Raw genomic sequence first — 19,033 nt, forward strand, 5'->3', positions numbered from 1 at the left:
TCTTTACTTTTTTTCTGTTTTAGAAAGGCAAATAAATCTGTAGCTGTTACAGACTTGACAGTGTTGGCTTCCGTTGCATTTGATAGTAACAGTCACTACTAAGTGCTTAATATTTAGGCACCGCAGTCTATGCCCTAAACCCAGCTCCGCTTTTAGGTGTACTGGCAAACCATTAAAAGACCTGATCTGCAAAATTCACTCAGCAGAAGAGCACTCTGCTTGCAAAATCATTTGAGGTACTGTGACATACATAATTACACAGTTTAGGAGATTTCTATATAAGAAATATAAAGGCAAAATTCTAGCTCCCCCCAAAATGGATACCCTTTCCTATCTCTCTGGCAGGAGCTGTTTCAGATATTCCCTGCTTTACTTCAGAAAAATCACCCTAGGGATGAGCTTGGCAGAGGCTGTCTAAACCCTGCTGTTCCTTTTTTTGGAAACAAGGTTTTAAATGCAGTGATTTCACATACAAGCTGCATTGAGGCTGTGTAGGCAAAACCCTGGGATGAAATAGTTTTTGGGGAAGTGATGCTAACTACAGGTCTGGAGAACATGCAAGATAGTCAGCCACATACGTGACATTCTCTGCTGGCGACACAGCAGAAATAGCAGCTGCAGCTCAGATTTAGCTAGATGAGCTTTCTGAACACCACCCCCGTTTCAGAGAGACTAAGGCCCAGACCAAGCAAAGCACTTGCTTAGACTGCACCTACCTTTAAATACATGAATAATCTTCCTGAAGTCAGTGGACCTTGTCAGCATTGTGCCAGTGTTCAAAGCCGCACACTTTTCAGGAGAAATAATGAGCTTGACACTTATTTTTCTCCCCTGCAATGCTGAAGACATTTTGTTTCCCCACCTCTAGTGAAAAACTCAGAAACCCCCATAAGTGTTTACTTGAGACTTCAGGAAGCTTGGGGCCTTAAAAGTCCCAAGCATTGTGAGATCAGTCCAAATAGCTTGAGCAGTAAGAAAAGTTAATGGGATATTCAACTGTTTAAACACAGATGTGTGGTTAAGTGTCTTATTACACATTAGTCACACTATCTAGTAAGCTTGGGGTAAAGCCAGGAGCTAAGAATTCTTTAATATTAATTGCTATTCTCTTGACTTACTGTGTGACAAACACTTCAGTAAGAAACGGCCTGAGAGCATTGTCCTGAGTACTCTACAGAGACTGTGTGAGCACAGGCTCCTTTCAAACCCTGTGTGGATGAATTTCACACTGCGTTCGTTGGGTTTATACCTCTAGTGGAAAGATGGATTTGTCCCAGTGACAGTATTTCTCAAGAAAAAAAGGGATGTAACGTACATTTACATGACTGATGAGACACAGAAATAGCCTTCCCTCTTCTGACAGAGATGATGAGCAGAGCATCAGACTGAGCAGTGCTGTCTCCTCACAGCGTAGTCAAGAGCCATTGCTTCCAAGTAAGAGGAGTTGGTACAGTTCCTATGTCGCTTCAGGGTTTTTTTTTTTGCCTGAACACAAAATGCAAAGTTCAGGACTGAGGAAACAGAGTCTATTCTCAGTTACAACAATCAGCACCTGGATCCTGTGGAAGTATTCCAAACTTCCATTAGTATAACTGAGATCTGTCCTACAGTGTAACACACACACTCCCACTGTCTGAATCTCCTAGCCGAGAGCAGCACATAATAATGTTATTTTACCTAAGATTTTTTTTTTTTTGATCAACAAGCAGAAAATCACGGAGAGCATCTTCTCATATTACAATACTCATTACTAAACATGTCGTCTTTCTGTCTCATTCCCAGCACTAATAAGCACAGGACCTAATTATCCCCATTTATAACTAACTTTCTTCATCCCATCTCTGTCCAACAACATTTTGGCAGGCCTCCTCAGCAGAAGATTTGAAATTATGTCCCTGCCAAAAACTATTGCTGATGATGAATCACAGCACACACAATTGAAAGGCTGTGGTTGCTTTTATAAATATCTGTGCACATACATATATATGTAAATGTATGTATATGTGTGTGTATAGCAACTTGGAAATTGCTATACCTATAGATCAGGCAAAATGACATGCTGGCTTCTTCTGTCTTCCAAATGACGTTACTGAGCTCATTCAATAAAACTTCTGCTAATGTATTCATGCATTTCCTAGGGAAATTTTAAGGACCCCCAGGTGAAAATCAGCCCTCTGCATTGAGCTAGGCTGACCACCACATTAGTTTAAGTTATCAAAGTCACCTGTTGTAGGACTCAAGTGCTGAATTTATTCTTGAGGACAGAATTAGGCAGTCATGGAGCAGCCAAGGAACTAGGCTTCAAAAATCAACTAATGTCAACCCAGACTAAAGAGAGCATTGCTTTCCCATCCCCATGTAGGGAATTGATAATAACAGTAGCAGAGTTAATGTTATGCTAAGGGATACCTTTGTTGCTTTTCTCGGGGTCCAGTGATACGGTTTTCACAACATTTGTAGCAATTTAATCTGCCTTCTTGAAAAATTCTGCCTTGTGTTTTCATTCTGCTTTTTGGTAATTTTGTTTAATGCTGACTGTTTCTTGTACTGTGGGCAACAGGTATACTCATTCCTTGTTTGCTTCCTCCATGGCATTAATTATTTCATTTATCAGCTTTAAACCAAGAGAGAGTTCAAGAGAGTTCAAGAAAGAGTTCTTGATGGGAGGTGCTCCAGAGAGAAACTCTTTGAAGAGAATTGTTTTTCTATGCTAACTGATTTGCCACTAGCACTTTATTCTTATAACCTGGTGTGACTTACCAGTGACTTCGCTTCAAAAAGAAGGCATGTATGAAAATTACTTAGCTGAAATGAACTACAGGGTCATTAGCTAAAATAATTGTTGCTATTAGTAGGAATTTATGCAGAATTCTTTTTAAAATATTAGCAAAACCCACATTCAGCAGCCATTGCTGTAGCAATAGCTGAAATACACAATATACATTTTATTCAAGTTTTTTGAATCTGTGTTTCAGATCTTCTATAACATTTTATAACTGCAAAATGAAGAGTAATAAGCAATTTACTATTGCTCCAGATTGAATTTATGTTTTGTAATTAGTTTAATATGTCAAATCAAACATAACTTTGAACTGTAAACTGGCCTGGAAATAAAATTACAAATGTTTTCTTCTTGCCAACTCCAACAATTTGGGGAGGGGAATTACTTTTACAATGCTTCACTCTGGCTTTTTTACAGTGCGTTTGACAGACACATGGCACTGAAAGACTGGTTGCCACTTAAAATTAAAAAATACATTTTATACTAAACTTGTGCCTCCAGGATAAGTGCAGGGGGATGTGGAATTGCCAAAAACTAATGGCTATTCTGTGAGGACAGAGATCCATTTGAACTTTTCCCTGTCAGCGTGCTTTCAGTCTCCAGCCAAACCTGTCATAAGGCTCTGAAGATTTATGTTACTACTCTACCTTATACCCCTGCCCTTGCCAAGGCCCTGCCTACAATATAGCCTTCTGTCTTTTTGCAAAATAATGATGGAAATCCATCTGGAGCAGGAAGAAGAGATCTTCTATGTGTGCTGCCTGACCCAGCCAATCAATCCTTCATGCTGCTAGAAACCAGAGGAAATTTTTCTTGCCAGCAATAAACCCAACTGCCCTTTGCTCTCTTTTGACATTGCCTATTCCATTTCATGTCAGCTGAAGACCCTTCTTTCTCTTTTTTTCATTACCTCTGTTTTCTCTTTGACCTGAGCTAGGTATTGTAAGAATGCCCTCTGAAGTCCCACACCTCTGCCACAAGGCATAGTGTCCATATGGTCACCATATAACCTGTACCAGGCCATGCCCTATTGCCAGCAGATTTCAGGTCTGGCCTCAAGGAATGGCCACATGACCCAACACTGCGAGTCACTTAGCAATTTAAATCCAGAGGATCTCAACTTCTGGGTCATACCGGAATAACAGCTGCCAAGAGTGACGTGACTTTCCCAAGGTCACAGGGTAAGTCAGTGACACAGCTGCAAACGCAAATGGTGTCACCATTTCCCAGGTCTGTGCCTCACCCCCACTGGGTGGCAGGTAACAAAGAGAAAGACCACGGAAGACCTCACTGCTTATAACTGCCCAGTGTTTGAGCTAGGAGTGAGCACAGACACACTGTACCTTGAAAAGCACTTCACAGGTCTCTGCTTCAGGCAGGCAAAGCATTTCTGGGTGTATGGATTGTATAATGACTCCATCCAACAGCAGGATGCTCAGATTCCTTCTAGTGATCACTCTCTGCGGGTACATATATAAATAAACTAAAACAAAGGATAGCACACCTCAACTCTCTTGTACCCAGAAAGGACTCTCTCCATCATTTGTGACACAGTGCTGAAATGCAGTTCTGCAGCATCCTGGGCTTTAGATATGTATGGATACAGTCTGCATAGATATCTCTAGAATTTGTGTAGATATAATTCGAGAAAAAATTTATTCTAAAAAATAAATTAAAATACTCATAAAGAATGATATTTTAAATTCTGTAAAAAATGAGGGAGAAATACACTAAATTACTATGGTATATTTTCTTACGAAGGTTTTACAGGTTTTGAAAAATGTAGCTATTCTGTGCTTCAATATAAGCAGAAACAAATATATTTATTTTGCCTTTACAGTTAAACAAACTCGTGCAACTTTACATATGTACACGCCTAATCTTCCTGTCCCTTAAGCAGGATGTGCTTTCCTGTGTTAAAAATCCCAGTGATTAATAATTTCTAACTCTATCCCGCCCCTTTATTAGAAAGGGAGTATTGAGTAAAAGACCATACTAGCAAAGGAATTATTTTGTGCACTAATAGACGTTATTGCTTCTTTGATAATCTTCATGTGCTATGATATCAGTATTGTAGATAAATAGATATGTACAACATTAAAACAGACACAAAAAAGACAGGAATTAATAACATTTTTCTCATGGCAACATAGCAGCTTAGTCCTTGCTCTCAAGAAAAAATGTAAAAGGCTGTTATTTCCTCAGCAGCCCACAACATGTCAACGGCTGCGAAACTCAGTTCTCACCGTGTTCTGTGCTGCAACAGCACACTGCAGTGTCCCCCCTTTTTGAGGTCACTCCCAACCTACAGCTATTTCTTTTACTGTATTTCTGCTCAGTAATTTTAGTTATTATTATATGTATGTACAACTATTCCAATAAGCAGGCAGGGAAGAGCGGAATTGCTTAAGGCAATGAAGCATATGGTCTCTTGGAATGAGGATTGTGCTGTGTGGGTATTATGTAGAGGGTCTGAATTATAAGAAAATATGCAGGAGGTCAAGGGAAGGATCAAGGCAGAAATGTCTTTCATATATTTACTAAAACAGCTTTCCAAAGTCATTGTGAAAGACCAAGACTACCGTCAGCAACACCCATCACACAAACACCCAAAAACTTCCTCCCCAAGAACATGACCTAGAGTGATGCTTTCATTTGAGGTTAAATATAACCCAAATCTGCCCTATGGCTCCCAGATACCTATGGGATGCATCTCCTTGGCTCTAGCTACACAGTTGATTGCAGAATGATAGGGCTTGAGCCTCTCACAAACACAGCACCTTTGTGAGGTCAGGAAGTTGCATCCCCATCTGACATGGAGCAGAGGCATGGAAAGACATACGAGTCAGCAGGAATCTCTAGTGGAGCCAGGAACTGATGCCAGGATGCTTGAAGCCCATTCCTGCACCTTAAATGCAGACCATGTTTCCAGCTGAACATCTAACTGGTACATCTCTTACTGCGAATCACAGCTTAACATTGGGGAACTGCCAACAAGAGAGCAGTGCAAAACATGTGCATTTTGATATAGAAGATTGTGGCCAACAACAGAGCAGTTTGTCTGCATTATGTCATAGTGTGTCTGAAAAATCAGTCATAACCAAGTACCACCTATTTATAACTACTTACTTCTCTGTTTTCAAGTCTGTTATTTTAGGTATCTGTCAATGAGACAGTAAGGGCTGATCCCAAGGCCAGATGGATTCATAATATTCAGGCTGCAAAAATAGAATCATGCTGTTACTCACCAAATTTACTCAGACACTGCAGTTTCTACAAGGTGAGTTTTTCCTAAGAAAAAGTAGCATTGGTTTGTAGTTATAAAAAAACCCAACAACAAAACCCCCTTCACCATCTGTTCAAATGACTGTACAAGAGAAAAAGCTGACAGTAAAGCTGTATTCTGCTAAACCACCTGGGCCCAGGACTAGAACCAGATTATAATGCCATTTTATGAGCTTCCACAGTCATCTTTGATCCAAAGATTCCCATGTGCTCTGCACCTACACAACTGAAAGAGGCTTTCAACACATCTGCTCCATGGCAGGGAGGTGTGCTTTGCAATTGGCACACCCAGGAGCTGTCCACCTCATATCCATTGAAGCAGTGAAGGCAGGAAGAAAACATTGCCCAGGAGCCACTTACCTGCATATCGCATGAAAGGACAAGCCAGAAGGCAGAAGAGGACCATGTTGCTGCTTCACTAGTAAATGCAAATTCCCCCTTGATGCCTTCCACTCGAAAACACCTACATGAAGACTATTTATCTAACTAAGTTCTCTGTAGTAGGGACAGAAGCTCCATTAAAAATAGAGTTGGCCCCAAAATGGGACATGTTTATGAAATTCCACTTCCCCTTTGTCCCCTGTTGTGGGAAAAAAGATGACAAGTATTTGATTTGCTTCAAGTTAGAGGCTTGAAGAAGTCCTAATGCCAAAAAACTATAGCAGTAAGCAAATTCCTGTCAGTGCCACTCCTAATGGCATGTCAAGTATAATGAGGCTCCATTAATATTAAAAGCGAAACTACCATTGATTTCAGGGGAGCTAAGATTTCAGTGTGAGCTAGGCATGGCATTCATGAGCTTAATATGTTATCGTGCCACTCTGAAAACAGGAATTCTCATTTTAGGTGTCCATCTCAAATATTCATGGCTTGTGATTTTGGTGTGGAAAGCTCTACATTGAGACCTCATTGCTGACTGTGTGTAATGACATGATTTATTGAACCCAAACTCATGGGCACGCTTTGGTTCCAAAACAACAGTGCTAACTAAATGACTGTTCTTCATTTGTATGGAAGGCTACTTTTTCCCTTAAAGTGTTCCAGGCATTGCCCTTTCTCCAGCTAATTGGACATATCCTCTCCATCATTTCTTTCAGTTACCACGGAGTTCAGTGAGAGGTTTTCACACACGCAGACAATGCTCAAATACATCCTTGAAAATCCTGTTCTTACCCCGTATTGAAGAAATAGATGGATAGTACAAGCCCCACGTGGAGGCTAGGAGTTTAAAGATGTGAAATAAACTTTAGGAGTAGTATATGGCCCTCATGGTTTTTACATGGCAGACATGTCACAAAGTCTGCTGAAAGGAAGGGTTTTTAATTACTTATATTTGTATAATTGCTTTATTTCAGAAATGGAATATTTTTTAAAATACAAGACTTACCTGTGGTACCTGTATTATTCTAAAATGCAACTAAACTCTGAGAAAAGCTCATGAACTGGCAGAATCTGCTGCATAAGTTATGTTGTGCACTTCTGCCATACAGTCTGATCAAACTGGCCTATGCCCACAAATGCAGAAATTACTTTGATTAATGAGGACCAGATAGATGGAATATCTTAACACAGTCTAGAAATATTGATAAACCTCAGCATTGCCCACAGTACTCACATAGCCTTGTATGCTGTCCATCTCAGACCAGATATATTCTAGATCTAATACCATACAAATAGGCTGTCAGTGCTTTATATTCCTTGCAAATAAATGGCAAAATTACTGTCTGAAGAATCCACACAAGGCATGCATGTGTAAAAGGTGAATAGGATGGCAACACAGCATGAAATAATTTGTAAGGGAAAGGAAACATGAATAATCTTCCGTACAGTCAGGAGATCGGAGTCTCTTCCACAGAAGCCACTCCTCTCTCTCTAGATAAGATCCACTGTCTGAAGCTTTGTGAGAGTGCCTGTTCCATACCTAGCTACAGTCATGAGTATTGCATCCCTGTTGGCAGAAAACAAAATATTTGGTGGGAAGGAATCAGTTTGCCCATTTGAAAGACTTGGTGAAATACCGTCAACACCAGTGGGGCTGAAGGATTCTTGTTGTAACAGCCAAGAGCCAGTTTTCTCAAGGCCACTTGTTTGAGGAGACTTCTGATGGTTCATCTAAGGTCTCAGCTTCCCCTGAAAGACAGCCCGTCCCTTCCTCCTGCACCTCTCCTTTATAGGTCTGAGCACTGGGGTGCTCTCAGGCATCCCCCATGCTCATATATATTCTCCACTTTCTCCAGGCTTCCATCACTGCTTTCCCTTCTCTCTGAATACCCCTTAAAATGGTGGGTCTACCATAGTCTTCTATGGCCTGAAGATAACCACTGGCAGAAACACTGTTTCCAGTCTATTTTATTTGCTTATATTTTAGTGAGCATTTTTGGTTTTGTATTTTGCTGCTGATACAACCAGTTTTCTTCTATCAACACAGATCAGTTCCATTTAAAATACATCAGATAGGGACACCTGTAACTAGTTTTACTTGAATATATGTACACAGTTATGTATACTTTATATACATATAGGCATTATATATATACATATATATATATACATATATATAAGGCACTGTAAAATGTACCATCACTTCTCTAGGACTGTTTTTAATCCATAAAAGTAGATCATATTTCTTCATATAATTTGAAATGTCTAACCAAGACATTTTAAAAACATTTCAGGGTTACAGAGAAATCAGCTGTGAAATAAGCCTTACTTTAAAATTTGAGTTATTGTGACAAGGTGAACAAAACCTATTTTGACAGTAATTCTAATCTATTTATTATATAACTGCTCCTCTCTTAAAAGATATATTCACCTGTATAAATAGTTTCCTTTGTCTCTCCTTATTATGTTCCAAAATGTGAACTGAAACTTGTCCTGCAGAATAAAAAATAACAATAATGGAGAAATGAATACAAACTTGGATAATTTATCCATTACTTAAAGAGAGGAAAGCCAAGATCACTGTAAGACAAAATGTCTTTAAATAAAATGTACTAAAACAGATCATGAGCTTATATAATTCTGTTTGATGTAGCCAACATCAACGGAGCCTGGTGATTACGTTTTGGCCAATTCATATATAAGGTAATCTCTGCCGTGTGAAGACATGACACAACTATGACTGGCATTTACAATGAACATGCTTGAATGGATCCTTGCTTAATGTAATTAGCCTATATATGCAAATTATGGCATCAGAAATCCTACAGCAGCTGCTGCTAGGAGGGCTTGGCAATTGTGTGTGTTATAAGCCAGTCTTACAGATGAAACAGACATATTTTCAAAGCCTAGAAACAGATAGATAGATGAAGATAGATTAAAAATTGTACATCTTTGGGATGTATAAGTCCAGATATCCTGGACAGAACATTTCAACAAATACCAATATAACATTTTCCCACAGTTACTTTGTAGCAATGATTCATAGCTGTGCCAGACCACAGGATCCCTATTAACCTCACAACTTTAACAAAAAACAGTATAGAAAACTTCATGTAGTGTTGTTTCACGGACCACTTACTATGGCCTCAAAAGCATGATCCATTGGTCACAACTAAGAGACACTCTTTTAAAGACTCAGCATATTTTCTACTCTACCATAAGCACCTTGAAAATGAGAGTTAACCTGCAATCACTTTTTTAATATTTTGTCACCTGCAGATTTTGCACTGGAACTGGCCTTTCCAGTTCTACTGTTTCAGTTCACGTTTTGCACAAACGGAAGTGAAAAAGGGCAGCACACCATGAACCATCTCAACAGACAAATGCATCTGAGGCATAACTCACTGGGGAAAACCGGACACTCGAAAATACTGAAGTGACTCAAAGGTTTAAAAAATATATATGTATTACGAGAGCCACAAAAAAGGTTACAGACAGAGCTCCACAAAGCCTGCACAGATACATTCCAACAATTCAAGGTGGCAGAACAGGTGAAATACAGACCATAAAAACGGTTTGACATTAACTTTCCAGACTGTCAGAGACAGCAACCTTGACCTCATCTTTCCCACACACAAAAAAAATATTGAATATATATATATATATATCTCTAGTCTGGACCACAGGTATAGTCCAAAGAAAACCACATTGCAATTTCCACATTAGGCTTATAGGAGAATAGACATCATCTGTGGAACGTCCATTATAACGCCCATGAGGTGATTATCTTAGGCCAAGTTGACACAATATTATGCTTGGTTAGCAATTTTAGACCAGCAACACAACACAGTTCATTTGCTGCACATGGCTACTAACATAGCTCTGTGCAACCCTTAGAGCTGACTTTAACCAAACTAAGTAATTACATTTGTTTTGTTTTGTTTAATTAAAAAAAAATGCAAATGTAAGATATTAGGGCAGTTCCTGCTATCGCCTTTCTTAAAAATTCAAGACTTGAAGACTTCTTAATGTACTTGCTTACAGACACATTTTGAGACTGTATTAATGATCTTCAGGAAAATATGCCACCCTGAGGCTTTTTCCCTTGTTCGTTCCAGGTTATGTCTGCATCCAGTTTTGACATAGGGGGCCAAATGCTGGTTGTATATCAGTGCAGTATTTGGCCCGGAGTTTCAAAGACTTTGCTATTCAGACTTTCCTATGAGGTCAACAAACAAAGTAGTAAAAAAAGAAAATATTAAGGCTTCAAGTAAAAATATTTCCTCTCTCTCCCACCCATGTAGTAACGTACATTTAATTTCATAATACTCAATATATTATACAATTAAAGATAAAGAGATCCAACTTTTCAAGGCAGATTGTACTACAATGAAAACCTGGAGGCTAAATGGGAGTGTATGAACAGGGAACAAACGGCTAATAAAATGCAATATGCAATGAAAATTGATGCATAAACTAAACAAAAACTATTGCTGTTTTTTAAATAAGTAATACAATCCACAGCTAAAAATAAAATCATGTTGCAAAGATTTAAGACTTCTGAAACATGAAATAAGCATGACAAAAACAAAGAAGCTACTTTACAAGATGTGTTAACTTGTGCTGGATTTTCATGGCTGATCCCCACCTACTGTAAATTAACATCACTTAAAGAGCTTTGATGGAGCCACACCAATTTACACCAGCTGAAGATTTGGCCTGCAGTGTCTGTAAAAACTGAGACTATTTGGGCAGAAGAACCTTACTGCTAACCTGTAAACTGCTTGAAGAACTATACTTTAACATGGGCTGGTTTCAGCTCCAAAATTAGATTTAATAAATAGGTCCCCAGTCCCGCAACAGGAGCTATGGAAACAGACACTTACATTTATGAGAAAATAGCTGCAGGTTCAGTGCCTTGGATGGAAATGAGGCTGGATTTGCTGCATGCAATCTCCTGTTAACAGTTCTGCTTAGATTATTCTTTCAGAAGATTTGAATAATTTACTCCAGGCTGTGTGCACTGAATTATATGCAAACCTCAAAAGGAAAAAAAAAAAAAAAGACTTTGGTACCATTGTAAACCTATTAACAAGTCGAATGTCTCTCAACTGTGGGCAAAACTACTCACAAAATATATAATCCTTACATCTGAACCTGTAATGACACAGTGCATTCATTCTTTCCTCCCTTACCCCTTGTGAACTATGTCAAAATAACCCTGGATATTAGTGCTTTATACACACAATACTGTGTTTAGTCTTACTGAGAAATTCTCTCATGAACTAATGTAGTTAACTTCAAAGGCTCTTTGGCCCTTCAAGTTCCTCAGTAGCTTTTTTGTTTATAAATGCAGGAGAAAGAACGATCAAAGTGGAGCATCACTGGGATGCAAATCTCAAATATTACATTGGTGCAAATTTTCAGCCTTGCTTGCATGAATTTCATGTACGTATTCAAAGATACATGATAAAATGTGCCCTTGTCTAGCTCCCTAGCCCAAATTCAGTGTGTCACATATTCCCTCTTTTTCAGGGCTTGCATATGGCATACATGATACTTTAAAAACAAGTAAGTCGTGTGATACTCTATGCACCAGAGTGAATTCCAGTCCTTGAGGAAGTACTGCATCTTCCTGAGGAGTTAACATCAGGGTGGAGGTGCAGATTAATAACAGTTAAAGATGGAAGAAATCTATAAGGCCATCTGGTCTAGCCCCTTGCCCCTGCAGGCTCACCTCTTACAGAAGTTTTTTTAATGACTTGTCCAAATACAGTTTGACTGTCCTACATAGTTAGTCTCCAATACTCTGCCTTGGAAGACTATTCCACTGCCCCTTCCCCTCCATCTTTTCTGCCCCCTTCTAAATGTAGACCATTGGTTACCAGTGACAACCCTTTGATTTACCTTTGGTTTTAAATCTTTTAAGTAACATATTTGTAAAATTATGATACTCGATTTCTAATTCATTGCTTAGCCCATGACATGTTTTTAGCCCTTTAAATCTTCTCACCAGCCAGCCTGTCCAGTCTTTTAATATACATTGCTCCACCTGTGCCTGATCCAGTTTGCCAGCATCTTTCTGGTAACATGGTGCCTCCAACTAAAGACAATATTCTAGATGCCAGTGAGCAAATCTGCATAGAAAGACTATTGCTTCTCTGCTCTGCAATGTCCCTACAGTAGCCATTTAAAATATCACCAAGGCAATAAAATGCACACTGTTTTCTAGTTCATTCTCTCATAACTTTGGCCTATTGTAGCTGCATTGCTTTCCAGGTTTCTCCCTTCAAGCAACATAGAGCATTACAAAGAGAGATGATTAACTTTCTTATGTTCTCTTCAACCTTCCTCTCCAAAAAATGGTGTGATATACAAGGGACATAGTAAACATGTATTGCAGATGTCAAGATCTATCAAATCAAAAGATAAATTTTAACCAGGCAAAACTGAGGTCAATATTTGCCTTCTGGAATAATTAATCTCAACATACATAAAAACAAGTAAGATGTTATCAACACATTCTGAATTGCTACCAAATATCTGGAGAGCTCTCCATTATAGTCAAGGACTGAAAAGGATTCAACTCCTTGAAACAAATATCCTGAAAAATTATGACTTTAGCTCTCTAGTCAAAACTATTCACCAGGAGAACCAGGTGGGAAGTCGAGGTTTCATATGCTGACTGGCTCAGTGATAAATAATCATTTTTAGTGACTTTGGCAACAGTCGCCTAGGATATTCTTAATTGCACACATGATCTGGCTAGTTAGCATTGGTCCAGCTCTCAGTACTTTTGACTTCTGAGGTGGTAACTGAATAAGAAGGAAAAGGAGATAAGAAATGGAGAAAAGAAAAAAAATTTCCATTTGTCCCCAGATTAGCTTTGCCAGAGTCCACATATTTGTGACAAAAGTAATGCACCCCTTTCTTGTTTTTTATGGTGAAGTTGTCTTTAAATCCAAGAAAGCAAATGTAGTTTTCTGGAGACAGGAAAAATAAACCTCAGAATGTTAAATAGATTTGATTGATATAATTTTAAAAAGTTGTTCCCCAGGGGAAAAAAACCCAAATGGAAAATCCTTTGTCTAACAGTATTGAAGACCAGAGGGAATGTGCTAGTAATTAGGCAGATAGAAAATTTATATCCTGTAGATGTACGCTTGGCTCAGTTACACACACTGTAAATTCAACAGATCATGATAACCTTGCTGCAGGATTACACAGACGGCACCAGGGCAAGGCAGTAAACCATGTTATTGCCTAAATCCAACAGGTAATAAGGAGGGTGCAGGGAAAGCAGCTGACGGCTGTTTAAAATATGTTCCCATCCAAACATTGCCTTTCTTATCTGCTTGGTTTTGTTTCCAAGTCAGAGAAGCCTTTAAAAACCAGAGGGAGCAAGAGGTCAGAGTGGAAGATCCTTACTATTGTTGCGGTCCTTTTCCACGAGAGACGAACACGCGCGCGCACACACACACACACAATTTCACACACAGGAAGGCAAATGGCAGACAGTGAGAGGCTGTTGCTATCCTTTCTCCTGCTCCCATCCGGGACCAGGGAGCAGGGAGGCTTTTAAAGATGACACGGCGTTCACAGCCCAAGTGCCCTTGCCTTGCTCCTTCCCAGGAGGAGGAACCTGACCTGCAACGCCTGGGGGACACAGAGCAGTTCTCGCACACGCAGACTGCCCAGCACAGGAAGCCTGCTTTCCATGTCGGTAGGAAAACAGCAGTTGGGCCTCTGACTCCTGCCGGACACATCGCTGGCCAGAAGAACTGGGAAGGGGCATGGGGAAAACTGAATGATCCTGGATTGACCATACTTTTTCACAGTACAACTGGCACACAACAGGTTTGTTGGACAGACACACGCACAATGGCTTTAGCGCTCTCTTGCATGAAAGAAATCCGCTCTGTGGTTGTGGTGTTAGGTCATAGCCAGTTCCCGCCTGTCGGTTCAGGAAGAGTCTGATGGACTGTACAATTTGATTCCCTCAAGAATAAGGCTGCAGCTGGTTTTTGGCCAAAAGAGAAAGATGAAAACAGAACAAACCCAAAACAAGAAAAGGAGAGTGGCCGGCTGCTGCTGCTCCTTCTTTGTTGTTATTTGAGTCTTCACAGTGCTCCTAGCTTCATGGCTGGCTGAGTGGATGGCTCTTTATTTTTAATTAATTTTATTTTACACTGAAATTTCATAGGTTGTTCCACCAACTCCAGACACCTTCTTAACGTTTGAGTGTCTAGCAGGGCTGACAGGCGTCCCCTGGGAACTTGATGTTGAGCCCAACCTGGATATTCCTTTTGGCTGTCCATTTATTTTACTGTGAGGTGTCTTCAACTGCATGTCATCCCTGCATCAAAAGAAATATCAAAAGATGCAATGTTACTGACCGAAGTGTGATAGCAGAATGGCTTCATCCTGCTACCCTGTTACCCTGAAGTCCCAGTGTTGCAAAATATTCAAGCATGGGAGCAACCTTGTTGAAGCCCATATACTTGATGAAAAGCCACTGAAATGAGAGAATTCATTTGGCCATTAGGTTAGTGGATCAGACCCCAGTAATATTTGTTCATTTAATTACTTGCTTAAATGCTTTGTTGAACGAAACTGATTGCATAAGCATTTGTAGGTCGCAGGAAGGTTTAACTGTCACCACTGTTGACCTTAAGCCAAACTGTGTCTTACAATCAGAAATAAAATACTCAGAAAAATCACTTCCCACTTAAATATCCAGTTAAATGAAATTATGTTGCTCATCTCTGAAAGACATAAGAGAAGTGAAGCATAAGACTTCTTTATGACAGAAGATACAAACTGAATCAAGTCAGGAAGCACTCTAGGATGCCTGTAATTAAAGACCATGTTCCCGATGGACTCTTTAAAATAATTTCCTTTCTTATGACCTACTGCCAGGGAGCATGGACAACAGGCTTTCCTCAAAAGATCTTTTAAATCTAGGCCACTACACAATAAAGCTTAATGTGTCTTGTCCCCGAGACTCACAAAGTACTTAGATAAAAGCCTACCAGAGAACTTGTGTCTGTTCTGCAAGTGCCACCACAACCGGGGTCTGCTGTATTCTCACATCTTACTCCTGCACAGTGGATGTCTGCTTGCGTTTGCCTCAGTCTGAAGTTTAAGACTGGCTCATGCCAGCAGCAGTGACCAGGGGCTGAAATACCTTCCAGGAGGGAACACTTTTTGTCTGCCTGCAAACTGAGGTAGCCTGAGCTATTTTAGACCACCCTGACTTTTTCTGGAGGCCAGAGGGTTTGGTGGATTAACTGTATTCAAAAGGCAATTTCTTTCTTCACATGTGTCTGCAAAACAAAACAAACTACCCCAGACTTTTACACAGCTCTTGATAGGCTCAGATTAGCTCCAAAACTAAAAGCACTTTTTATGCGGCAACCTGGTCTGACAGCTGTACCCTGGAGCTAGAGCAGCAGGTCCATCAGCTCACACCAGCCTGGCTTCTGCTACACGTATAAGCTGTGCTTGTGCTAGAGAATGGAGTCGTGGGTATCTGAACCAGCAAAATGCACATATATAAATATAAAAAAAAGAATATTGTGTGGTTTTGTAAAATGCTGCTGGATCCCCAAACAGCTGAAATATGCAGGGACTAAATTCTACATGTGCCTCAGTGAAGTATTATAAAAGCCCTAATTCAGTGCTGAAATTCTCCTGAAGAATACAGTCTGCCTCCTGAAACAAGGCAGAAAGGAGCTGGGGAGTGTTAGGAGAAAGGGGAGAAGGGAAAGTAATTTGTAGTGTTACTGACAGAGAAAACACACTAGGTTTAAAAAGCACAGAGTGCCTGTGGGAGGTGTACTTCACTAGATAAAAAAGTTTATTAAGCTATTCATTTATTAATCTCAGTACCTGACTTTAGGAACTTGAGTAAAAAAGATCCTCTGGAATGGTGTCATATGTCTGCAACTTTCTTTAACATCTGATGGGATCTGTAGCTATTTTAATAGCTAGACCACTTTTGCCAGACACTGTATTTTTCATTACTTTAAAGAGCTGAACTGAAGTGAATTTACAGGCTCTACATTTTAAACAAGCACAATGTAAAAGCAGTGGGACTACCAGGCTAACAGCATAACCAAGAACCAGAGACTAAGAAAAGGCAAAAACTTTTCATACTAGCATCTTTCCTACAGCAGCAGTTGACACATCCAGGTGTCAAACAGAGGGCAGGGAGGCAAAACAAAGTCCACAGGTCTTTCACTGAAACAGACTCAATTCTTTAATACATATGAAGAGGAAAAAATGGTCGTCTATCTCCTGAAATTTAGATCTTCCACCAGTAGACAAAATCATCTTAACAACTACAATTCATTTGAAAACATTGAGCAAAAACTTGCTGGCTTTAAACTTCAGGAGACCTACAATAACAGTTCTCCCACATTTCAATAACTTTCCCCAAAATGTTGGACAATACTGGAGTGAGAAACCTGGAACCTTAACCAGAGGACAGCATAGTGCAGTAAGTGCCAGATAAAAAGAAAACCTAGATATTTCTGTGGACCCCTCCAGGCCCCAAATCAGCTGAAATACTGCATCCTCAGTGGGATCATGTAGCTCTTTTCAGACTTTCCAAGCCCTACAGTCTCCAGAAGGAAGAGGAAGAAAGATAAGCACATGCAGAAGCTGCAGCTGAGGATCTTGCTCAGATCACTTACTCAGGCTCTCAGCACAGCAAATCCTTTCTACCCATGCTTTCTCCCAGCAAGGAAGGGGGTAGTGAGGCCCTAAGGTAATACCAAGATTGTCTGTGCTTTTATCACTAGTTCTGTATAATGGAACACTCAACACAGCTAAATACACAGGTCTCTACACCAAGCACAATTTCCACAACTGGTCTCAGCCCCTGTTTCCTTAGTGCAGGCTATGCTTGCATGTGCTGTGATCCCAGCTTTGTCTCTGTGTCCAAGCAATGGCTGGGTCCAGCCTTCCTTTAGGCTGCAAACTAAAACAACAGCTCCACCCTTTTGTGCATAACAGGAGGGATAATTTGCCTCATATCTTGCAAATAGTTATTCAATTGAGCTAAGACACTAAATCACTATGACTTTTACAACTTAATTGAGCACTTGCAGTTCAAGTTACAGCAAATGCACAAACATTTTATCATGATGAGGTTGCTATGAGGGTGCCGCAGAATTGAAGAGCACCCACAAACCTCCCACCCTTGCTGGTCTACAGCAAACGTAATCTGGGTCGTGCCTTTAGTGAAGCACTCTGCACTTGCTTGCTTCACAAGTCACAGATTCACATTGCTAAGCAGCACCTAAAGCAGTACATACCTTTGTGCTCCCACTGATTGCACCTCTGTAATTTCCACAGTGTTTACAAATGAGACAGCCTTTGGGCCTCCATAAGAGGGTGACCTAGGCATCCCTGTGGGGGATGACGGGACCTGGTGGCCTGGGGATTTGTAGGAGCCATTGCTCACCCTGCCCTGTAGTGCTTGATGGGACTGGACATTATTATTAGCTAAATCAGCTTGCAGAGAGGTTGTGGAAGTCCTTGGTGCTCTTGTCATTGCACTTGAGAGTGAAGACACTGAGGACTGCAGTATAGGGTTCCTTGTGCTAAAACTGGTAGCAGCCATCAGATTGTCTCTAGATCCATATCTCATTGCCATGCTGCGTGGGTCTTCAGAGAGTGTGCTGACTTGCTGAAGGCTGTAAGAGCTAGGGGTGTCATAGACACCTGAGTCTGCAAACACTGAATCAGGGTGCGAGTGAAGGAGCTTCTCCCTCTCTTCCATCTCTTTCCTCTCCTGGATGGATGCCATAATGGTCTTGGAAAGGTTATCATAGCGGACTGGGGAGGGGTCTCGCTGGTGTGGAGCTGGACCCCCCAGCACTGGGCTAAAGCTCTGTGGTGGTTGGCGTTGCAGCTCACTCCCCCGTAGATGGCACATTTTGGCTGATAAATATGGGGAGTGGTACCCAACGGAGCTGACTGCAGAATGGGCAATGCACTTCCTCCCCGAGGGCGACATGGGGTTTAGCAAACTGTCATATGAAAGACTCCCATTTCTGTTTGACAGGGAATTGGGAGAAAAGATGCTTTTGTAAGGGGTGGAAGCCGCCCCTTCAGACTTTATTGGATGAAGGGGCACTTTGTCTGTCCCTCTCCTGCCAGCAGATTTCAGGCTCAGGGATCGTGAATTGATGGCAAAGGAATCTATCTGAAGTGGGGAAGACTGATAGGTCTTGTGGAGCGAGCTCTTCCGGTAGCTGGGGATGTCCAAGCTGGGTTCAGACTGGTAATCAAGGCTCCTGCCATCCTCTTCTATCAGAGCCCCTTGGCTGTGTCCCTCCTGCATGGTGATCTAAAACAGAGGTGAATATGAGAAACAGAAGCCAATGATATGTAAGTACAAGTTTGCTCTCCATGGCGAGTGCATGGGAAAAAAAGAGCTGGAGGTCTTCTCTCAGACTCTCAGCCCAGCTATGACACAGGTTCATTGTAAGGAATCTCCTAACTCCTGTTCAGCATATGGATAAGCACCTTAGAAGCAAGTAGGAGTTATTCATAGTAAGTGCTAAATAAAATTGA

The 19,033-nt window shown here is 40.6% G+C and overlaps 1 protein-coding gene across 6 annotated transcripts in view; it reads right to left on the reverse strand.

Moving 5' to 3' along the window:
• Positions 1-19,033, reverse strand: part of ZDHHC8 (zDHHC palmitoyltransferase 8) — a 141,799-nt gene that overhangs the window by 9,955 nt on the left and 112,811 nt on the right. The window contains exons 10-13 of one of the 6 annotated variants that reach the window (XR_012652326.1): positions 17,770-18,806; positions 11,335-14,804; positions 8,880-8,941; positions 5,986-6,000 (exon numbers count right to left, since the gene is read on the reverse strand). Coding sequence is in view for 1 of the 6 variants with exons in the window: in XM_075041510.1 (XP_074897611.1) it covers positions 14,633-14,804; positions 17,770-18,806 (1,209 nt within the window). In the remaining 5 variants the exon portion in view is untranslated. Of the gene's footprint in view, positions 1-5,985; positions 6,001-6,192; positions 6,648-7,457; positions 14,805-17,769; positions 18,807-19,033 lie in introns of those variants that run through there. The other 5 variants (XR_012652324.1, XR_012652325.1, XR_012652323.1 and 2 more) reach the window with 5 other exon arrangements.

Source organism: Buteo buteo, chromosome 11 (genome assembly GCF_964188355.1).
Source record: "Buteo buteo chromosome 11, bButBut1.hap1.1, whole genome shotgun sequence".
Lineage (NCBI taxonomy): Eukaryota > Metazoa > Chordata > Aves > Accipitriformes > Accipitridae > Buteo > Buteo buteo.